At 43.8% G+C, this 24,637-nt stretch overlaps 1 protein-coding gene across 3 annotated transcripts in view; it reads right to left on the bottom strand.

Moving 5' to 3' along the window:
- Nucleotides 1-24,637, bottom strand: part of SHTN1 (shootin 1) — a 69,945-nt gene that overhangs the window by 16,806 nt on the left and 28,502 nt on the right. For all 3 annotated transcript variants that reach the window (XM_053389077.1, XM_053389079.1, XM_053389078.1), the window contains exons 5-13: nt 23,681-23,849; nt 22,656-22,753; nt 19,842-19,923; nt 18,259-18,353; nt 13,643-13,789; nt 10,084-10,237; nt 6,979-7,093; nt 2,042-2,124; nt 723-829 (exon numbers count right to left, since the gene is read on the bottom strand). In XM_053389077.1, coding sequence (XP_053245052.1) covers nt 723-829; nt 2,042-2,124; nt 6,979-7,093; nt 10,084-10,237; nt 13,643-13,789; nt 18,259-18,353; nt 19,842-19,923; nt 22,656-22,753; nt 23,681-23,849 — 1,050 coding nt within the window. The remainder of the gene's footprint in view (nt 1-722; nt 830-2,041; nt 2,125-6,978; nt 7,094-10,083; nt 10,238-13,642; nt 13,790-18,258; nt 18,354-19,841; nt 19,924-22,655; nt 22,754-23,680; nt 23,850-24,637) is intronic.

Here is a 24,637-nt window from a genome sequence, read left to right as displayed (position 1 = left end):
CTAGCTTCCCAGTAGGTGGGTTCCTGTTGCCTACTAGGAGGGAGTGGGGTGGGGTGGAAGGGAGGTTGGTGTGGTGCAAACATGCTGACAGGAGCACTGAGCTGGCTCTGCTGGTGTGTTTGCACAATACTGACCTCCCCCCACCTCAGTAAGCAGCAGTGACCTACCTTGCAAGAAGCTAGCGCAGAAATTTGATCTCACCCAGTGACTGCTTCTGAATGAAGTAATAGAAATCAGATGAACCTTAATAGTAGAAAATGGTTTGGGAAACTTTCAAAAAAGTTATTATTTTGCTATCTGCCTGGGTCATCTCCCCTTGAAAGGGAAAATAAATGAGTGTGGTCTTATAACTTAGTTATATAATGCTGCATTAACTCTGCAATCCAGGTTGGAGTGCCTCAGCGGCTGTTACCCTCTTTTCCTTCTGCCCAACATAATCAACCCCATTCCTTCTGACAGATTATGGCAAGCTCTTGCTTTCACAGGCGTTAGCTAGGGGTCAGTTTGAAGAGATAGTTGGGAGAGTGAGCCTCCCCCTCTGATTACTTTTTAGCGACCTACAGTTTATCTATCAATAGTCCAACAATATTTTGGGATTTAAGGTTGAAGCACACTGCACTAGAGGAGCTTCAGGTCCCTTCTACTCTCCTGGAACAGAGCATGTATTTTATAATAACACAGTTCTCCCCCCGGCATGTTTTACACGCAAGTTGTTAACAAACCTTTGTCTTAGAACGGTTGGTCTGATTAACAGGTCTAAGGTGAACCCCCTTTTTAATTCTATCCATCATTTCTTCAACAGCTTGTCTCTTCAGATCCGATACTTCTCCTGTTGCAAAACAACAAAAAAGTCAAATTACTTTCTTTCAGGAGGTTCCTTCCTTTCATTGTAAATTGAGGAAAACAAAGAGCCAGAAAGAGCCTTCCTGACTCACACTGCTTAAGAATATTGATTTCCAAACCGTACTACAGAAGTTATAAGGCTAGAATTAAGGATGGGATTTGGAAGGGAAATAGTTATTTTTTAATTATTATTTTAATATATTTCATATTACTTTGCCACTTTGCCAGCTCATATTAGGTGCTCATGCTACTGACTTGCTACCAAGTTAACCTGGAATTCTACTAGCAGTTTTTGATTTACAAAAATAAGGTGGGTCCAAAAAATATACATCTCAAGTGTCAAATGCCAAGGTGAACAGGTGGCATCTTCAGCATTTACTGAAAGCTGTATAATGAAGGTGTCAGATACACCTCTGTGGGGAGGGAGTTCAGATTAGGGGCTGCCACAGTGAAGACTGTGGAGATGGTGGTTCAGAACCTGAAGACACACAGCTACTGCCCTAAATTGGCTCCCTGCTGCACACATTTGCCCTCCAACACGCGGAAGGCCACGGGAGATGGGCACTGGGATATGGATGAAGCTAGTGTACACAACCCTGATCTCCTCCTCATCGCTTGAATGACTGAAAAGGGCTAAAGATGGTTCTTACAATTCAAGAACACAGGAAAATAATAGCCCTGCTGGATGACACCAGTGGTCCATCTAGCCCAGGCATCCCCAAACTCAGCCCTCCAGATGTTTTGGGACTACAACTCCCATCATCCCTAGCTAACAGGACCAGTGGTCAGGGATAATGGGAATTGTAGTCTCAAAACACCTGGAGGGCCGAGTTTGGGGATGCCTGATCTAGCCCATCACCCCATTCTCACAGTGGCCAATCAGATTTCAGCAGGACCCGAGCACGGGAGCACTCTCCCCTCCTATGGTTTGCAGCAACTGGTATGCAGAAGCATTACTACCTTGGATCATGTAGGCAGAGCATAGTCATCATGGCTAGCAGCCATTGATAACCTTATCCTACATGAATTTGCCCAGTCCTGTTTTAAACCCATCCAAGATGGTGGCCATCACTACCTCTAACGCAAAAAGGTTCCATAGTTCTGATGATGCACTGTGTGAAGTGAAATGAAAAGCTCAGATAACACCTTATTGAACTACGAACAAGGTTCATTTTGCTGGGAAGAAAATGTGCTGTACCTGAGCCTTGCTGAGATGCCTTTTCTTTCTTCGCCATGCTGCTATTTGCATGAGACTTCTTACGAATCATTGACATCAGTGACCTTTCACAAAGTAAAGATGGAAGACAGTCACTCAAGCTTTCTCTTGAACCTGACACCTGCACTTTCAGAACCAACTTAGCACGCTTAGTTGCCCGTAGTCCCATTTGACAAGAAGACATAACAAACACATGTAGAATCGGGGCCTGTTCCTATGACATGCATTGTTCCTATGACATGCATTGTGGAAAGAGCATTAACCGACAAACAGCTAAGCTTTCTAATTGACATGAGTGTTCAAACACTTCCAGACAGAGGCAGAAATGTCACACCTCCTTAAAAAAAAAAGATTTAAAAAATACAGAGAACATATTATTTGTTTCACGATTGCTGTTGACAAGGCATAGTGCAAAACACTCAAGATCTGAATATTAAAAGGTAACATGGCACCGTGACATGTGTGACAAAATAAAGCCTTCTCACACAATAAAAAATTGAAGGGTTAGGAACGTTAACATAACGCATTACACTCCAGAGAACAATGCCACCCAGCAGGGAGCCTCCATATTGTCCCCTCGTTTCGACAGTATGTATTTGCTGGAATAGGGCTACTGGTAAACAAACAAAATGAGAACAGAAAATAAAAACCCTCACATTATCTATGCTTTTGGTTCAATCTGCAAGGCATGATATTAATCTTAAACAGGCACTGCCAAGTCAATATTTGACCAAATATGAGAGGTTTGCTGTCATTCCTTCCTCCTTTCCTTTTACTTTAATACAAAAAGCTTTCAACATGCCTTAAAGGGGGAATAGGGGGAGCTGTTGTTATTATTATTATGTGTCTGTACCTGGATGTCTTGAGCACCTTTTAAAATGCTAAATGGCAGGCAAATGAATAAATCAATCCAGTGATCTTTGAAACAGCCACCACAATTGCCTGCAATGTTTGGAGGATAAGCACATTTGAGAACGGCAAGAACACTTCCAAAGCATAAAGGCTAACCTGCATGACAGGTTGCATGCTGATTAAATTGAAATTGACCAATTTTCATTCTGTGTTAAAAAGGATCAAAGTGTGCCCCAACCATATTTTATCCTTTGTGAAGTATGCCAGTGACAATAGTGCAATGTCTATTACAAGTATAATGGACAGAAAGGATGCCTATCCCTGTCTCTCTTAAAAGGAATCTAGATGCATTTATTTATCTATTTAAAGTTATTTATTTTCCATTCTCCCTCCATGAGATCAGAGAAGTTGACGGTATAACAACAAACACACACACACACACACACTATAAAATATGAACAAATTGAGAAAAGAGTGAGGCCACGAAGTGGTGGGGCCGCCACAGAAAAAGCCCTTTCACACACTATCAGCGTATGAATCACTGAAGAGGCAGTTGGAAGATCTCAATTCTTGGGCAGGATTGTACAAAACAAGTTGGTTCTTCAAGTACCGTGGTTCCAAACATATATGCACATGCATATGGCCTCTTTTTATTCTTTTTAAGTAAGCCCGTCCCACACACTGGTGGAGGAAGAGGCATGCAGGGGAGTGCCCCGTCCCTGGCAGCGCGATCCTGGTGGGGTGCCATCGCGGCTGCCCCCCCGCTCGCGCTGGGCACCACGCCCCTATGGGCGGCACACCACGACCCCAGGATGCACACAAGCCCCTAGTGTCGGAGCATGAAGCTCTGCCACTGATCCCACAAAAACAAAAGCAACCGAAGCAAAACTTTAGCACATTGACAAGGCAACAGAAGAGAAGAGGTACATGAGCAAAAGGCTGTTTGGTCTGCAGGAGGGCTTTGCCACCTAAAACTTTCTATCATGTAAAGAAACAACTGCAATTAACTGGATAACTTCTGTTTCTTTGGCCAATCATGTTATCATAGCAAGTGAGAGCAATTGATAGGGTGTTGCATTGACAACAGGACATAACTCAATTTGTTTAATAGATCACTTTAAAAAAAATCCTTTATTGTGAGTAAACAATTTTACAATCTCCTAATTTAACACCTTTACAAAAAACAAATTTACAATTTGTTAATTTAACACCTTGAAATGGTGTAATTGGTGTGATATTTTATATATATATATATATATATATATATATATATATATATATATATGACTTATTAATAAGACTTAGCTGACCCAATACTTTATGGAAGGAGAACGAATAAACAAAATTCCTTTCAGCTTACCCCCACCCCCATAAAGACAGCCACATATTAGAGACTAAAAATGAAAACACAAACGCCAGTGTTAACCTCAAAAGAATTAAAGGACATTGTTTTGTGTAGAAATGAGATGGCTTGTAGATCAACCACATGAAAGTTCAGAATGATTTAAAAGACCAGCAGGAAGATGCATATAAAAGAATTGCTAAATAAGGTAGATGGTTGGAAGAACACAAGACTAAGTCTAGGGTGTGGGGAGGGAGTAAAAGAGAAAAAATTTTCCCCATTAAACACTTAATATCTTGTTTATTAGTATATAATACCAAGCTAGAATCAAACCCCTTTCCAACTTCAATCTCACTATCAGGAACCAGACAAGAGTTAAGGGTTAATTAAGTTTTACAATAATAGTTTAATCAGTGTGTGCAGCAGACTATCTGATGGAAATATAGCTACTATTCTGAGATATTAGTAACTGTGCTCATCAAATGTAAGAAAGCATGCAAAAAATCTTCCATAATCTGTTATCAATTTTAGATCTGGGATGTTTTAGGTTACATAAAAAATAATAAAAATAACTAATAATAACCCCCATCATTCTGCCCGGACACTGAGGTCCAGCACCAAGCACCTTCTGGTGGTTCCTTCATTGTGAGAAGTGAAGTTACAGGGAACCAGGCAGAGGGCCTTCTTGACAGTGGCGTCCACCCTGTGGAAAACCCTCCCATCAGATGTCCAACAGATAAACAACTATATGACCTTTAGAAGACATCTGAAGGCGGGGGGACATTTTAATGTTTGATGTTTTATTGTGTTTTATATTTTTCTGGAAGCTGCCCAGAGAGGCTGGGGCAACCCAGTCAGATGGGAAGCATATAAACAACAACAACAATTTTATTATTTATATCCCACCCGTCTGGCTTGGTTTCCTTACAGCATATATAAAAACACAATAAAACATCAAACATGAAAAAACAGAATATCTTAAACAGACAATAAATAGCTTTAGAATGATGATTTAAGATATCATTCATTCAGTTGTTGAAAACGCGAACCTACAGTGTGCCTTCATCTAGGCTTTAGATCATGTGTGAATATTATTCTGCATTAAGCACTTCATAGATTTAAAACGGATTATACTCCTGCCTGGTTTTGGAATACCACAGAAAGGCTTTTAAGAGATACAGTACTGAGCACACTGGGAGCATGGCATGCAAAGAATCAACGGAGTAGCTGTTCTCTTCAAATAGACCTAAATTGCACTGGAAGTAAATAAAGCAGTTGGGCTGAGTAAAAAGATTAAGCAAATCACATGAGGCAAAAGGAAGGTAGAAACAGGAGGCTTACAAAACAGGGCTATTTGGGAGTTCATGTGACTGAATTGGATGCTTTATGGCAGGCTAGGTTTCCATTAAAACTGCACATATTTAAGTTACACATTGATACATGTATTGAAAACTACTCTTGTTCAGAAAGTTTGGAACAATAAATTGCAAGGAAGCATTCATCCTTACAATTTTTCCCCTATGTTATAATGTCTGTTCTTGCTGAATGCTAAGTACACGCAGCTAACAATTACTATGTTTTAATGGGTCTGGATTCATGCAATGTCCCAGGACCCCTGTAAACCACCTGCCATAATTTTGCTTTGAGACAAAGAGAATAACTCCAAACTTCTTAATGGCAGTGCATGGCTGATTCCTGAGATCACCTGCTTATAGGCAGCGGGATATACTGCTAGTAGATTGGATGATTAATATAATTATAGAATTTTAGAGTTAGAAGGACCTTGGAGGTCATTTAATCCAGCTTCCTGTTATAATGCAGGATCCTTGAAAGATGGTTGCCCAGCCTCTGACCAAACACCTCCAGCAAAGAGCTCACCAACTCCCAAAGCAGACAGGTATTAACAGCCTGATTGTCCTGCAGAATGGGTTATGCAACAGGTTAAATTTGTAGAAATTACATATGAACTGAGTATATGTATTTGAATTTGGTTTCACCCAACCTGTTTTTCTTCCTAGGAGGCAAAAGTGCATGTTTATCCTTGATATGCTTATAATTAACTCCTAAAACAGGGGTCAGCAAGGTTTACCTTACCTGGGCCGGATCACTCCTGTGGAGATTGTGGGTCGGACCAGCGCAGCGCCGGAAATCGCATCTGTGCATGTCTGCGATGCCAGAAATCGCTTCTGTGCACCGAAAACCATGCCTGTGCAGAAGCGATTTCCGGCATCTGCACAAGCACAAAAGCGATTTCTGAAGCCGCGGAAGAGAGGTGTGCCGGGTTAGTGCAGCGTGCCAGGACTCGCCGAGCGGGTGGCTCAGTTCTAGGGTGGCTCGTGGGCTGGTTAAACGGCCTCCATGGGCTGCTTCTGGCCCATGGGCCACACGTTGCCAAACCGTGTCTTAAAAGCATATACTTCTGACCAGGAGCAGTGGGCAGAGTGGGTCACGGCAATGCAGCAGTAGCACTGCTGCCACTTACCAGAAGGGAAAGGGAGAGGAGAGAGGTGGTGAGGAGCATGGCACTCTGACGGCACACCTGTGGAGACAATCCAGTTTCCCTGCCACTCACCTGCACAGCTCTGACCTCCCTGCCACCTCAGTAAGTGGTTGCAATGTCACTATCAGGAGGCCAGGGCTGTAATGCAGCCCCTTCATCCTGGCCACTCCTGCTTCTGTCTAAGCAAACAGTGTAAAGAATCAGTAAGTATATAATTTTACTTACCTTATTGGATTTGGAGGTGGAGGAGGTGGAGGAGGAAGAGGAGGAGGAGGAGGAGGAGGAGGAGGTGGTGGCATAACATTTTCTGATTGGTGTATTCTTTTTTGAAGCTCTTCGACTGCACAGAGACAGAATCGAGTCCTCAGCTAAAATGCTCCTCTACCCATGTGTATTTAAATGATGCATGCAGGGGGTTGGCAAAATAAAAAGCAAGTCCTTTAAAATGCAAACGGATTAACAGCCCAATGGACTATGTGAAACCCCAGATACAGCTTGTCACAATCAATTAGGTACTGAGAGTCAGTAAGTAAGTATCCTATACAGAAATAATTTCTTGTAAAAAATAATGAACAAAAATCAAAACCTGAGAAACCTGCATTTTGGAGATTTTATTAAAATAACTAGGATGAAGATATCACTGCCTCTCTCTTCTATCACTGTCTGTTTTATTATTATCTTAGTATTTTTGTGAGGAGAAAATGTCATCACACTGCCATTTGTGTGGTTGTCAACAGGCAACCATGCAAACTGTATATAGCATGATAGCAAGTGGGCCGATATCAAGAAAAGCAAGCAGACGACTCGATTGAGCAGGATGGCAGAGCAGGCAGCCAGGTGGCCCAGGCAAGTCTTCCCATGTTGCCTGTTTTACCACTGCCACCTGCCTGTTTGCTCAAGTGTCCAGGCAGCCAAGTGGCTGGGTCCAGGCAGGCTTTCACATGCTCTCTGTCCTTCTCTCTCTCTCTCTCTCTCTCTCTCTCTCTCTCTCTCTCTCTCTCTCTCACACACACACACACACACACACACACACACACACCACAGTTCACCCAAAACTCCCCCCTCACAGCTTGCCCCCAAATCCAAGAGCCCACTGCCATTTGCACTGGAGAGGGGAATGAGAAGGACTAGTCTTTCCCTTCTTTGCCCTGCACTGCCACCCACTTCCTCCTGTAGGTGGGCTTGGTGAGCAACACAAGCAGGGACAGCAGTTCCTAGTGCTATCCTAATGAGGAAGCAAGAATTTTTTTATTCAAGTATGAGAGGAAATGTAATGGCTGTTGCTGTCATGTGCCAGACTTTTGCTCCTGAAGGTAAAGAAGCTGTCTGCCTAGTTTTCAGGGAGAAAACACCTCTCTGACCATAGCACTCCCTAAATATATTGTCTATGGTTTCCCTTTTGCATGTTCGAGGTTTATGGAGTGTTGGAGTAACAATTAGGACGGATGAAAAGATCTTGATCCAGGTCCTTTGCAAACAAAGGATCACTGAAGTCAAATGAAAATGTATGGATTCCATAGAAGCATCATTTCTCTCTTTTTTCTGAGTTCATGGGTCCAACTTAATAGTGTCCTTTTCGGCTGGTCTCTGTTGCTAAACTTGGAAGCTAAATCTAGGACACACAATTGCATGCTGGGAACAGCAACCAGCTTTGGCTCTTAAAACTAAATGTTTTTGTACTGATAACTGGTTTTCTTTACTCGTATTTCATAATACGTAGCTCTGGTGGGCATGCTACCACTTTGAAATCCCTGAAGAATCATTAGTGGCTTCTTCCTTCTCACTTTTTGATACTGTAAACAACCATTATTTTTATCGTTCAGATAATAGCTGAATGTGGCAGCCATTAAAGGACGCCATCAAGTTGAAATGTAGTCAATACATATACTCAGGTAATTTATTTCGTGTCCTATAGTGGTCCCTGAGTGGGTTCCCTTGGTAATTTCCATAGGTTTTCCAGTCACTTTACAAGGCTGTGATTAATTTAACACACAACACTGTAAAACAGTTTTAGGACCTTGCACAAAGGCATTAGTATGTTTTTCTTTTGACATTTTCCATCCACGTAATCCAGCTGCTTTAGGATAGTTAAACAGTACTTCCCCTGCTGGTAACTGTATTTTGAATTTATTAAGAAATGGCAATCTTAGATAAAGAGTAGTAAATTACAGTTTTTAGCATTTAATAGGTACGATGCTGTAAGCTGGTCAGGCACCATCCTGGCAAATAAGTCTTTGGTAACAACTAAATTACAGTAGTTTATCCATACTGTATGCATTCTAAGTGGTTTTGTCAGTGCTCCTGATGTCTTGCTTTAGCCTATAAACTGGACAAATAATAGCCAGCAAGTCAGACAGTTTCTACAGTCAGATAGTGAGGGGTAAATGTTTTGCCTGATGTGCAGGGAATTAGCCACGCAGCTCCCATGGATTTTAGCCATTAACACCCATGGGAGTTGCAAAGCTAATTCCTTCTGCATAGCCTTCGACACAGCATTTACTTTTTAAAATGTCAGTCGCACAAGGGCACATAACGTGTTGTTGCTTCCCAACTCTCACTGCAAAGCGCTAAATCATTTCTTGGAATATACTAATAACTTCTGCAACTAGAATGTCGTGAGGATATTTTTTTTAATCCCTATGTGACTTCTGCATTTGGAAGAAAGAATACCAACTGAGTGAATACAAAAGGGTTAGACAAGGTGGTCGTGATGCAAATTAAGTCCTGCTGGTTTGAATGGGGAATAAGTGCACCTAGCTAAGGCTGCAATCCAAACTCACTCACACCTGCCTGTGGAGCAACTACATCCACAACCCAGCCACTCACGGTGGCCACAGAGACAGTGGTGGGAGGGCAACCAAGCCCTGCACAAGCTCCAGGCTGATGCACTGATAGGGTGCAGATCAAGTCCAGTGCTGGCCACAAGGACTGGAGGACTAGATCAAGATCCAGCCAATCCCGGGCTGGCTCAGCTCCTCACTGTCCTTAGAACACCCTGTTTGGGGACTTTCCAATGGCGGGGATACCACCAACAGGCATCTCTGCCCCTCAGCCAGGTGAAATGAGCAGTGGGATGCTTCCACTCAATCCAAAACACACACAGAGAGACAGCCTGGTGTATGGGGCAGTTGGATTGCTTTCTTTTGTAAACATACATTACAAAACACATATTTATGAAGTTCTAGTCACGAATAAAGCTTGAAAACTCCGAGCACTGATTATCATGAAACAACATGGTTATGTCTTAACTGGAGTTCACATTTAATTCTATTTGTTTTACATCCATCATACTAAGATTGAATATGGTATCAAATTTATTCAATATTTTACCTGAATGCTTTAGGTTTTTAACTTTTTCTTCAGCACTCTGGTATTTTTCCTCTAATTCTTTTTTATCTTCTTCTAAAAGTTCTAGCTGCTGTTTAAGGGATTTGATTTCCTTATTCAAGACTTCGTTAGCTAATTGTTCCTCCAGCTCTTCAACCTGTTATGGACAAATACAACATTGCAATGAAAATCAACATCATGTTTTGTCCCACCCACCAACTTAACAAAGAAGCACACCCAACCAAATCAAGCTAATGACTCCCCAGAACCCAAAAGATTATCTGGCAGTAGGAAGACTGGGATCCTGACAATATGTAAGAGGAATACAGCTGTACCTTGGGTCCTGAATGCCTTGGTATTCATACGTTTTGGCTCCTGAACGCCACAAACCCAGAAGTGAGTGTTCCGTTTTGCTAACATTCTTTGGAACATGAACGTCTGACGGGGCTTCTGATTGGCTGCAGGAGCTTCCTGCAGCCAATCAGAAGCTGTGCTTTGGTTTCTGAACGTTCTGGAAATTGAACGGACTTCCGGAACAGATTCCGTTCGACTTCTGAGGTACCACCATACCCTAAATGTTGTTATTCAAACCCAGTGCTTAATAGTTCAAGGTTTAAAAAACATGCTCGAAATGAGGAATCATTTGTAGCATTTATGGACGCATTGGGTTTGTTTGTTTGTTTTTAAAAAATCTGTTCTACTCCAGAATTTCCAAGTTTTATAATGCAATTTTATAATGCAATCCTAAGAGTGGTCAGGGGAGAGTGGGATCCACGACTGCATCCTAAGTCTTCTGAGGGCAGATCAACAGAGGAAGAGAACTGACATTTTTTTCTTCCATTTCACACCAGCTCCAGGCTTAGAATAATCATTAATCATAGAGTAGACACATGGAACTTGATAGACTTGAGCAGGCACCCCCAAACTCAGCCCTCCAGATGTTTTGGAACTACAACTCCCATCATCCATAGTCCCAAAACATCTGGAGGGCTGAGTTTGGGGATGCCTGGACTTGAGAAACTCAAGTTCACTGATTTTAGCAGGTCTGCTCTTAGTATGACTTAGCTGGATATTACTCTGTTTTGAAGCTACAGTCTGAACTATTGTATACTCCACTCTTGTGGCTACAGCATTGGGCATAACTACTACTGAAAACCATGGACTACACATGTCACAAGCCAGATTTTATACCTGCAGCATGGTTAATTTCCTGAGTTGCCTGACAGTTGCTTAAAATCAAAAAATCCATTCATCTAGCCCAATGTTGGGAGAAGCAGTTAATCAAAATATATGAAGAACAGGACAAAAATCTCCCCCTTGGAGAGCCACGAAGATCTCATAATTTGGTTTGTATTCAACTAGAATGTTGTTTTGTCAATTATTATTTTACAAAACACTTCAATTCTGGAGTGCCTAAATGTTTTAAAGAGGATTTAAAAGAGGGGAGCGTACACCTTCTTACATGGTTTTTTTTTTATCTCAAGCAATAAAACACTAATGTAAGTTATTAAATGGTTGCCTTTGTTAAATGTTATTATTTGCACACTCTTTCTTTAACCCCTGCTGTTTGCAATGGGTGAATTATAGAATAGTCAAGTTGAAGGGCTGAGACACGGTAAAATAAAGACCTCTTTGCCCCTGTACACAATTTGAACAAATTTGGAAAACAATCCTTTCCCAGAATCTGGGAATTACTCCCAATGTATAAATACACAAACATGTGTGCATTATGTTTTCGAAGCAATCGCTGCTTTCTTTTTAACTATTCCTAAAAACTGGGTGAAATAACATGGCTTCAATTTTAACTATTATCCAAACAACTTAGTAATTGCTTCCAGTACTGTAGATTGCTAAAATCTCCACCAAATTCAAACCAATAGAAATCCAAATAATTAATCTCCAGAATATTCCAAATATTTCCGGTGCCATTTGTTCATGTGTGTATCACCTACTTTGCATATGTAGCTTGTTAGCCTGCTTTCTTTCATCAGGACTTAAAAGACAAGGGAGCACACTTCCTGTTTATTTGAAGCTCCCTCCTCCTTTTAAAGGCCACAGTGTGGTGTCTCAGTGGCCTGCTTTACTTGTTATGCTAAGCCAATCTCTGCCTTAGACAACTGTCTGAGCATGTGGGGCTTCTGGAGAAGAGCTCATGGCCCAGTTCTTTTTACTACTGCACTGTGCCAACCTGCATCAAAATTTGCTCTTACTTACAGCACCTGATTAGTCTGGAGAGAGCTTAACTATGACTCTGGGTTTGGAGTACATACCAAGGAAAACCTTTGACTTATGGTCCATCCATACTTGTCCCATGATTTCAAGTCACAGGTCCAAGACATTCTTCTTTTTAGCAGCCACTTTCCTTGGGAGAACCCGCTGTTTACTGCTAAATCAGAACCAACATGAGTTGAGCTTTTTGTGGATTGTTCTGACTCAGCAGGAAAAAATGGATTTCCCTGGGGAAAGCAATGGGACAAATAAAAGCACATGGACCCATGACTTGAAATTACAGTACAAATGGTAGTGTGGATGGGTCCTTAGTTTGCTGCAGCAGCAGCAAAAAAAAAGGGGGGGACCAGGGAGTTTACAAAACAATTACAAGCTCCTCTCTGGAGACCCAGGCATTCTCATTAAGCCAAAGAATTGTAGATTTGGAAGGGACCCAAATGTCATCTAGTCCAACCCCCTGCATCACAGGAATCACAGTCCTGATCTTCCGGCCCTAGAACGGCTGGCTGTGTTGCCCCTCTGGCTTAGCCCCTTCAGCACCCACTTTGGGAGGATGGTCAGAACCTCCCCCCAATTATTTGTGATGCTGTTGCACTGTCAAAGCTTGATTGTGCAGTCCAGAATCTCACTAACAATGTCTTGGTGCAGAAGGGGATGGATATTTCACGCTGGTTTAGACAACTTTTTAGTTGGACGACCACTTTTAGTGTTTCATATTTGTAATCTTTTATTGGCTTTTTAATGCATTTGAAATTTTATTATTGTAAATTGCTTCAGGACCCCTCTGGATGTGTGAAGTGGTATGTCAACGGGATAACCTAAACTAAATTAAACCAACTTGATAACTTACAATCAGAAGTGGCTGGCAAGGCGGGTCAGAGCCACTACCCTAGCTTTCTGGCAGGTGGGTAACTGTTGCTTACTGGGAGGAAGAAACAGAGGAGTTGGGGAAAGGGAACCATGGTGCAAACACACTAGAGGGGGTCCTGGATTGCCTTAGTTCAGGCATCCCCAAACTCGGCCCTCCAGATTATTTGGGACTACAGTTCCCATCATCCCTGACCACTGGTCCTGTTAGCTAGGGATAATGGGAGTTGTAGTCCCAAAACATCTAGAGGGTCGAGTTTGGGCATGCCTGGCTTAGTTGGTGTGTTTGCACTGCACTGACCTCCCCACTGCCTCACCTCTCCCCTTCTCCCTCCCATTAAGCAACAGTGGCCCAAAGCTCCTTCCCACTCAGTGAGCTACTTCTGCTTACTATATATTCTTCAGTTTGGGAAGACAGGTGTCAGAAACAAAGCACACCAGTGTCTCTGGAAAGTACAGTGCTTACCTTTTGCTGGTGTTGCAGCCTCTCTTCCTCCAGTAATTGATTCAGCTTGGCATTTTCATCCAGAGCTTTCAAAAGCTGTTCGTCGGGGCCAGCATTTTGCAGGAGAAGCTGACTTTGCCGCTTCAGTGTTTTTTGTTCAATAAACATCTACCAAACATGACGAAATTGCAAATTAGATCATTTGCCCAGCATTTATTCAAACCCGGGTATATGGGAAATTGGTTATCTAGCATCCAGATGGAGCAAGCATCAGGAAAATCTACAAGCACACACCAGAATCTTGTCTCCTCCTCTATCTAGGAAACGTTCAGGATCTCAGCAGGTCAATGCTAAGAGCAAATACCTGGACTATACCCTAAAGTCTGCCTAGTCTTCTATTAGATTCGCTCCAAAGGAAAAAGGCATTATTTTACAATGGTGGAAAAGCTGGAAAAGAAGCTTCCTATTCCTCTTAGGAATCTTTATGGAACTGTCTAATTTCAGATCTGGCGGCGGCTGGCTTGGAATGGCAACGGGCAGAAGGGTGGTAGAAGCCGCCCCCCACCTCCATCCCTGGCTGCCTCCTGAAGCAGCAGCAACTGCGGCAGCCTCCCCTTCCCGCGGCGAGGTGGTGCGCAGCTTTGGCTGGGGCTCACCCGCCCTGCCACCATGGGGACCGCTGGATTCCCGGAGGGAGGGAGCCGGGAGGGAAGGAGTTCCACCCACCAAACGCCTCACCTCGGGCTGCTGCTGCGACGGCAGAGGCAGCGGAGTGATGCGCACTCTGCCCCTGGCAGCACTTGGCGGGCGGCCAAACTCTATAATTTAACAGCAAAAGTTGGGGGGTCGTCTTATAAGCCCAGTCGCCTAATACACCAGAATCTACGGTAGTTGGGGCATGTGCTGTACTGAAATATTATTTCAAATTAATCTTTTATATTTAAAAGATGGTGTCTCTCTATTTGAGCACTCATAACAAAATCCTTAACAATTTCCTTTTGTTCCTTATGCTGAAGTTGCTTTCCTACTTCATTAAGACTCCTTCTTAATGAACAACAGATGTAAGACTAAGCCTGGTATCAGAAGGTGAGGGATTTTTAAAAAAATCTATATGAAAGACAATATTGCCTATTTCTGCACAAGGTAGGATCTTCTGTTTATGGAAAGAAAAAGTAAAGTAATTATTTTAAAATGACTAAGAAATTCATTTGTAGTGCAGCAAAAGCAGAAATGTTTTTTAGGATTGCTGTATTAGAAACAGAATGCCACATTATTTCTTGTCCAAATTCCATGCTGTTTGTTTACCAGCACAGTAAATAACCACAGCATGGTGGCTGATAGATTCTTACTATCCCTTATTAACATGTCATTAAACAAAAACGGAAACGAAATCAGATATCTGGACACTTGCTTGTTTTTACAAACAGCCCATGCACCACTTGAACTTACTGTATTTCCAAATCTACTGAAATATGACCAGTGCTCTCTGCTCTTAACTTGGTCAATCACCTGATTGCAAATGAGGTAAAATATGGCTGAGTGGTAGATTTTGGCATTTATTGGCTTACGCCCTTCAACCTAACAGGTGTTTCAACATGGTCATGATGGATAGTGCTGATCACAGTTCCATAGACAAGGACCTACACTGAAACGAGTTCATGTGGAAAATGTAGTGAAAGAAATAAACACAGAAAGAACAGTGTTGTATGCCAGGTCACCAGGTCATGTGACCACGCTGAACAGGCTTAGGATGCAGCCTAAGTTCCTCTTTTCTGGTCCCGCCCCCAAGAACACCCCTTTTTTGGAAGTTACAATGGTTTCAAGTCAGGCAGCTGTGGCTTACCTGGCTAAGCCAGAATGAGCAAGTTACACCGATGTATTTTTGGCTGAGTCACAATTGGGGACTTAATGACAGCTGAGACTAAAATCAGCTGATTGAGCAGGAGATCAACTGCATTCTAAGCTTCTCAACCCAGCAGATCTTGCCATATGATTGGCCCCATAGTATGACAAATATTAGATTCCTTTACAATGGAATTCCTTGGCACTCTCCCTCCAATAAGCTGAATCTTCCATTATACTCTGCAGGTGACAGGTTTCAGATTCTAAGGCTAATGTATTTGTCCCCTGACCTCACCCAATTCCTGTATATGACAACTGAAGCTATGGAGTGTTACATTAATTATAGTCATATAGCAAGTCCCCTTGCTCCCACCCTTTGCGAACTAGGCTATACATAAGAATCTTTTCATAAGTGCAGGTTTTTCAATCCATTTAGAGACACGTCACATATTAATGGAAGAGTTATTACAAAATAACCCAAAGGCCATTAATGCATCTAAATGAGAGTTATTGTGGAGCTCGTCACTAAAAAAGCCCATTGATATCTCTGAATCAATAGCATGCAATCTCATGAGAGGAGCAACATTCTTATACAAGGAGGTCATGGCTGTCGGAAATGATAAGCGTTTTCCTCTACTGTTGAGGGGGGTGGAGGAAGCAGATAACAGCATTTGACCTTTTGTATGCAAATGTTCAATACTGGATTTTAAATACAATGTCTGCCAAGTGTTGCACAATGACAAGGGCATCCTAAGTAACCAAGATAAGTAAAGGCATTGCACTTTAAAAATAACTGTATTATGCACATATTAAATTGTGTATGGAACCTTTATTACTTACACATAGGCAGTCAAATTGAGCAAAATGATAGGCAGGTCAATGGAACTTTCCTAGCTCCCAACCCACATACACCCTCAGTGTCAGGCTGCACCAGATATCAAGGGCAGAGGAGAAGGGGGTGCAGGAGGGGTGGTCTGCCCCAGGTGTCATCATTGAGGGGGGTGACAAAATGCCGGGTGGCAATCACCACGGAGCCTGCAGCACGCTTAAGCCACGCATCTCTCCTGGGAGTGATGCGGTGGCGTGGGCGCCCGCAGGCTCCACACTGCCCCAAACGGTCCGCCTGCTGCCTCCCCCTCAGTTGTAGGGCGGCTGAGTGGGAGGAGGAAGGCAGACGCCTTGGAGGCCCCACGGGCAGCTGGCCCCGCCCTAGGCACCCGATCGGCTAGCTCCGGTGCTGCCAGATATCACCCACATATTCTCAAGCGCACCTCCATACCTTTATGGTATAATATCTGTGCTTTAAATCTAATCTGATAGTGTCATTCAATTCAACATTAGCAAGTGATTTTGCAACAGGTGTGGTAAGATGAGCACCTCTATCCCGACTTGAACAAGTTCAACTTCATTTGAATGCGAGACTGGTGGGTTTCTAAAGTTAGCATTGCAATGGACAAGAGAGACTTTTTATGAAAGAATTCGGTACATTTTGTAGCATCTGCTTGCCTGCATTAAATTTATAAGAGACAAGCTTTCAAATACTAGCAAGACGCTAACTTGAATGAAACAAAATGAAACAAATTTTTTCCTGAACTTGTTGTCTAACGCCAATTTCCCAAGGCAATGAAATGTGAAATCCAACACGTCATAAGCATATGGCTGTATTCTGAAGCCCTGAGCTATTTCTTGCACATGATGATTACATTTCACCAAAATCTATTTTGTGATGCGGAAGTTCAGTGCTTCTGAAAATCAAGCTATGCCTACTGAACCAAGATACTCATGTTTTCAAAATGAAACCGTGGTGCTTTTGCAAGTTTTTCTTGTTTAAAACAAGGAGCTGATCTTTCCTCTATTTATTTGCATTGCTCGTTTAAGAACCTCCCCGGGGTTTTTGCCAACCCCACATGTAGAATCAAACCTGAGACCTGATGCATGTAAGCCATGTGCTCTACCACAGAGTTATGGCCCCTCCCTGAAGCAAAAGCTGAGTGCATTTTACAGATTAGGACCCCAACCCACAACCCAGAGAGCATATAGTATATACCACATGAAGCCCCAGCTTTACAGATAAGCTGCATTCAATGCTGATAGATAAGCCACATGAGAAACTTCTTAACTGGCTTCCAGTTTAGCACAATAATTTGCTTCCTGCAAGCCCTTGTGCATACCCAAAAGCATGCACTACACAAAAGGACACCAAAGTGTCACAGAAATATGGTCAAGGCCACAGATGCACTCTAGTCCAATTCTGGGACTAGACACTCTTAAAACGAACATGATAAATGTACACCCTTCTGCAGAGTGGAAAGAAGACAGTATTTATTTATAAATAAACAGAAGCCGCTATGGAGTAAATGGCCCTTTACTTCAGAAAACCTGTATCAAGCTAAAATATACAATTGGGTAGACATACAATCTACAAATACTAGAGTCTTATTACAGTTGTGGCATATATATGAACCTTGACAGATTGACTGGACACATACATACAAATGGTCTTAACTGATTTTAATGTTGTATTCTTACATTTAAAAAAAATTATTCTGTAAAATATTGACCATTATTGCAAAGGACAAATAATAATAACAAACATTTCCCCAACTGATGACCATTGTGTCTTGGCTTTTGTTTACTTATGAATACATCCGTCCCCCACCTTATTCTAGACTGTTTGTGTGCTGCACATATTTAATGTCTGTGGCATATATAACCTTCACTCCTTACTTAGGTCATTTTTAAAAATCCATGTTTCAAAACCTGATTTGATCTGTAGATTCTGTTGGCTTACATACCTCCTGTGCAAAGGATTCTGCTCTCTGTCGCAGATCTTTCTCCAATTCAAAGTTTACTTGCAGCTCTTCATATTCTTCTACTGCCAGTACAGACACTATTTAAAGCACAAAAAAGACAAAACAAATCCAAACACACCACAACACATAACAACACACAAAGACGAACAACAAATTAGGAAGCAAAATAAAAGTGACCATCAGCGGCAAGCCATTGCAATTCACATACAAAGTGCATCAAATATATAAACTTCAAAATGACATATTGTATTATGCCATGAAACAAGATTACACAAGATTTATGGTTGCATGCCACCATAAAAGCTTTAGCTGAAATACTGCATTGGTGGATAAATAATCCCAGAACTGTAGTGCAGTGGGGTGGAAGACTGGCTTCTGTGCAAATAGCTTCGCTGGGGGGAAGGAAACATGTCTTGCCTTTTCCCCAAAATAAAGATTTGTTGCTGTTATTTATTAGAAGTATTTATAATCTGCCTTTCACCCAAGCCAGATATACACAATCTAAGCCCAGTCTAAACAAAATCTAAAACAGCATTGTGGGCTGGCCTCGCTCACCTGATTGGTTGCATCACTGCTGCTTATTGCAAGGTAGATGGGGAGGGGCAAAAAGGCAGTGAGACAGTAAGGAGAGGGCATCCTAACCAGTTTCAGCTTTGGCCCACTGCAGGTCATTAGGACTGAGTTTTGCAGCTAGGCCTGATTCTTGGTTTGCAATATTCTGGCAGTGCAGATCAGGTACAAAATTCTGGCCGTGCCCAGCAAATCTCTTTTAAATCTTCCTCACTGTCGCAGCTTTCCTTATGAAATGCAAGTTGAAAATTGGTTGCCTCTTGGCAGTTTCTAATTCATATTGCAAAGGGCCTTTTCATGGTGCTTTGACTGTTTTGGCTCTGGCGAGGGAGTGCTTCCAAGCACACAGTGGATTTACTGAGTATATAGATTTTGAAATTCTATGCCGTTATTCTGAAAACTGACTCTTAGAGCTGAAGTATGTTGCGAAATCAGGGCTTGTGAGCAGTCATTAAGAGATTTTGAAGAGTTGATTGTTACTACTTTCAAGTCCCGGTTGAGCTGTGTGGGCAGAACAATACGAAAGAGCCTGCACAATATCTGTGCACATTCTGGGTAATTTTAGCCAGCAGGCTTGGCCCCAATTTCATGAACCAGTGTTTTGCAATCAACTTGTGGGGCTGGGAGCTATGTATTGATAACGTTTAGTAATGGAGAAACCTGTTCTATAGGTAAGAACGTAAGAAGAGTCTGTTGGATCAGCCTTGCTCCCCTGATTCTGGCTTTTATTTTATTTACTTACAATAATTTATAAACTAATTACTTTTTTAAAAATCCTAAACAGTGTACATAAAAAGAATATACAACAATTATAAATAATATTCAAATAAAACCAGGAAGATTTTTTTAAAAGAGTACACAAAACTAGATATGTTTTCTGATTTGGGCCTTGCTGCATCTATATAGGAGAAGAACTGCAGTAACAAGGCTCTCCAAATGGCAGTGCTGAGAAAGCAAACTGGAGGAGAAGATGACTATGAAGCAAACGTACGTACTTCGGTTACATTTTTCCAACACCTTCTGCTGCTTCTGAACTTCGGCTGTCAAGACTGCATTTTCTTCCTTGACTTTATTTACCTGTGTAGTAGGGGGAGACATAGAATCATGGGAGGCACCACAGGGGTCATCTAGCTCAACCCCCTACAATACAGGAAATCTTTTGCCTAACGTGGAGCTTGAACCCACAACCCTGAGATTAAGAGTCTCATGCTCTACTGACTGAGCATAAAACATAACAGAGATCATCAGGAAAACAAAAACACTTAATGATTTACATGGTATGAGACTTGGTTGTAATTCAACCAATATGCTAACACTAGTATTTCATTTAGGTATTGGCCTGTACAGAGTTCTTCCATGTTCTTTTCTGCTCTTGCTGATGTGCCTGTAAGAAGTGACAAGCCCTTTTTGTTCATAATTTTTCTAGCTAACCAAGCAATCTTAAGTTACTCTGACACACGCCTTGGTTTCAAAGGAATTTACTTTTTAATATGTTTGCTCAGCATATCAACCAAAGCTGCACAGAAACAGCTGGAATACCTTAAAATGCTTTACTGAATAATAACCGAGAGCTGAGAAATAGCAATAAGTACTTCATACACAGCAAGGAGATTTTAAAGCTCTTACATACAAGGATGTAGAATCTTAGCTAGCAAGATCGCTTGTGGGAGATGGAGGGGGCAGGAGGCTAATAGACACACAGCTAAGTCTCTCTCTGGCTGCAGATTTGTACAGGGTAATACAATAGCATCAAACAGCAATGAGGGGATTGCTGATCTCCACTTTGGTGAAGTTAAGAGTGCTTTTGAGTCATACTTTCTGCCTTTCTGCCTTTCTGCCTTTTGAGTCATACTTTCTGCCTCTTATGGATTTTGGAGGCCAGCTGATGGTTGTGATACAAAGCTCCAAAATCCTGACGCTGGACCTGAGAAAAAGCTGGTTGGGAGAGGTTACCCCTCCCAAACTACCATAAAAGCCCCAGTGTTCAGCCCTAGTATGGGACTGCACTGGAGTCTGGTTAGTTTGCAATATCAGGGCAATCCACCTGAGTGCACAAACACTCAGATACTGATACAAATTACCGTATTTTTCGCACGATTGGACGCACCGGACCATAGGGCGCACCTAGTTTTTTGGGGGGGAAATAAAGTAAAAAAAATTTCCCTTTATTTCCCCCCCAAAAGCAGGTCAGGGAAACCGAACCAGGTCGAGGAACAGCGGGATAGTGGCGCTGCGCCTCCCTGCTGTCCCCCGAGCTTGTGGGGCTGGCCGATGTCTGCCTGGCGCTGGGGCGCTCTGATTCAGGGCGCCCCGCCCGCCGGGCGGCAGGCTGCTATCCGCAGCTTGGGGAGTCTTGCGGGGAACTCCTGCAGGGCTCCCCACCCTGCGGATGTCTGCCCGGCGCGAGGGGCGCTCTGATTCAGGGCGCCCCACCCGCTGGGCGGCAGGCTGCTATCCGCAGCTTGGGGAGCCTTGCGGGGAACTCCTGCAGGGCTCCCCACCCTGCGGATGTCTGCCCGGCTCGAGGGGCGCTCTGATTCAGGGCGCCCCGCCCGCCAGGCGGCAGGCTGCTATCCGCAGCTTGGGGAGCCTTGCGGGGAACTCCTGCAGGGCTCCCCACCCTGCGGATGTCTGCCCGGCGCGAGGGGCGCTCTGATTCAGGGCGCCCCGCCCGCCAGGCGGCAGGCTGCTATCCGCAGCTTGGGGAGCCTTGCGGGGAACTCCTGCAGGGCTCCCCACGCTGCGGATGTCTGCCCGGCGCGAGGGGCGCTCTGATTCAGGGCGCCCCGCCCGCCGGGCGGCAGGCTGCTATCCGCAGCTTGGGGAGCCTTGCGGGGAACTCCTGCAGGGCTCCCCACCCTGCGGATGTCTGCCCGGCGCGAGGGGCACTCTGATTCAGGGCGCCCCGCCCGCCGGGCGGCAGGCTGCTATCCGCAGCTTGGGGAGCCTTGCGGGGAACTCCTGCAGGGCTCCCCACGCTGCGGATGTCTGCCCGGCGCGAGGGGCGCTCTGATTCAGGGCGCCCCGCCCGCTGGGCGGCAGGCTGCTATCCGCAGCGTGGGGAGCCTTGCGGGGAACTCCTGCAGGGCTCCCCACCCTGCGGATGTGTTCCCGAAGCGCCGGGCGCTCTGCTTTCAGGGCGCCCGACGCTCCGGGAAGCAGGCTGCTATCCGCAGACTAGACACGGCTAGCGGAGCGCTAATCCCGAAGCTTGGGGCTGCGGAGCTCAGTGCGCCCCAAGCTTCTGGGTGCCGGCAAGGTCTAGACGGCTAGCGGAGACCTTGCCGGCACCCAGAAGCTTGGGGCGCGCTGAGCTCCGCACGCCCCAAGCTTCGGGATTAATGCAGCGCTCCGCTAGCCGTGGGAGAGCTGGGTCTCCCACGGCTAGCGGATAGCTTCCTGAAGCCTGGAGAGCGAGAGGGGTCGGTGCACACCGACCCCTCTCACTTTCCAGGCTTCAGCAAAAGCCTGCATTCGCTCCATAGGACGCACACACATTTTCCCTTGCTTTTTAGGAGGGAAAAAGTGCATCCTATGGTGCGAAAAATACGGTATTGTTTACCACATTCCTTTTTCTAGGATCCAACAGATAATGATTCATCGAAAGGAAAATAGATATTTGAGATGGGAAGCGGACAATGGAAAGTCTCCCACCCTTAAAAAACAAGAAGCAGTTAACAATCCTGATGAACCTGTGGGATTAGGTATTATCCAATTAACTTCACAGTGGACAGTCATAAACCAAAAACTAGGCACAAAAAGTCAACGTCACATTCACCAACTCTCTGCTTTCCTGACACAATACTTACATCCACAATTTCTTCTGCTAATTTGCTCCTCAGGTTTTCCAGCTCAATGGCTAAGGCCTTCTTTTCCTCTTGAAGAGATATAATTTGATCCCGCAGATCTACATTTTCAAGAGCGGTGGTGGGAAGAGTTCGTTTTTCATTTGAGACAAAAACACACACAATAAGCACACAAAGACAGACACCGGCAGGAAAAGCTGAAGAATTGGTCATCAATAGGTTCTTAAATTATTAAGAAGGCAGGTGCCTTACATGCAGATACCATTACAAGTTTGCCTTGTCTGGTCCTTTGTCTTAGTTTGATTTTCATTGCAGAGACATCATAGTCTGAAAAGCCAGAAATTCAGAGGCTGTAATGCTTCTGAATACCAGTTGCTGAGAACCACAGGAGGGGAGAGTGCTCTTGTGCCCGGATCCTGCTTGCAGGGTTCCCACAGGTATCTGGCTGGCCTCTGAGAGAAGAGGATGCTAAACTAATTGGCCACTGGCCTGATGCAGCAGGCTCTCAACTGTTTTGGGTTCAGTTCTGCAGTGCACAATGCATCTCTCAGCCTGCCTTAGAGACCAGGCTGCAGTTCTCGGTGGTAAAGCCCATGCTTTGAAGGCAAAAGGTCATAGGTTCAATCCCTGGCGTGTTCAGGTATGGCTGCAAAAGATTCCTGTCTGAAAACCCAAAAAGCTGCTGCCCGATTATTATTATATATTATTATACAGCCCTTCATCCGAAGATCACAGGGTGGTTTACACTATAAAAACACAAAATACTTGAAATAATAATAATAAATGGATCAGTGGCTGACTCAGTAAAAGCCAGCTTTGGACCCAGTCCAAAATAAGAGCCCATGAATGATGAAAATTTCATCTCTGTGCGGGCCCTATTGGTTGGTTTCAAATCCTACTGGAATCCCATTAGCTGCATCTAAAATCTCTTATACAACTAGACAAACATTTACTCATTACAGTACAACTCAACTTGATTCATGCTCACTTTTTGAAAAGGCACCCCGCCCTAATTCAGAAGCACCCACCTTTTATCATCTGCTGGCAAAGCACCGAGTCACATGCCCCTGGACTACCTTCCGTATCTGTGGACGATTCTTCATCATCAATGTTTATTTCTTCAGTGATTATATCCGGCCCCAGTTTTGCCATGTACAACATGCTGATTCTTTTCAGAGTCTTGTTTTCTTTGTTCAGCTACAAAATTCCAAGCACATACTCTGTTGCTTAAAACAAAAAAGCCCTTTCTCTTTCCTTTCTTAAGTGAAACAGAACATGTCAGTCATCCCAAGGCCACCAAGCATAAATGATACGAATCTGAAACACTCGCTGAGATGGGACTGTGTCAAGCAAGCGTTTCAGAAAGAAAGAAAAAACAGCTTCTGGTGGCTGGAGTAGAGTGGGATGTTCAGACTTCAGAAGCAGAGCAATGGGTTGTATCCAGCAGTTCCCTTTGTCCAACAGAAAGAGTTACTCCAGAGGAAGTGAACCTCTAGGTCAGGGCTGGGGAACCTGGTGCCCACCAGATGTTGCTGCACTCCAACTGCCATCAATCCCACCTATCGTGGCCATGGTCAGGAATTTGTAGTTCAGCAATGTGTGGAGGGCCAAAGGTTGCCCAGCCCTGCTCTAGATGCTACCTAGCTTTTCTTAAACTCTGGAATGGGCCATTTTGGGGAATGGACAATGTCCTCCACCCAGCAGGTAAGATCAGAGGGGCAGAGGCAGGCCACATGGAACACACCTCTACATTCATAATGCTGCTCTCCCCACCTCACAGCACCTGCCACCAGAGGCAACTGCCCCATCATATCTAATGGTAGGGCTGCCCTGCCTCTGCATTGTTTTTAAGTGTGGTTGTCTAGTAAGCATCTTGATTCAAGATTAAATGGCTTACCTGACTTAAACCACAGAAAGCTGCACTGATTCTCTGAATTTCAAAGAAAAGTTTTGCAGAAATGGAGGTGGGGTGGGGGTTAGGAGAA

The sequence above is a fragment of the Podarcis raffonei genome, chromosome 5 (genome assembly GCF_027172205.1).
Source record: "Podarcis raffonei isolate rPodRaf1 chromosome 5, rPodRaf1.pri, whole genome shotgun sequence".
Taxonomy (NCBI): domain Eukaryota; kingdom Metazoa; phylum Chordata; class Lepidosauria; order Squamata; family Lacertidae; genus Podarcis; species Podarcis raffonei.
The sequence above is the reverse complement of the archived record's forward strand: the minus strand, read 5'-3'. Positions and strand labels throughout refer to the sequence as shown.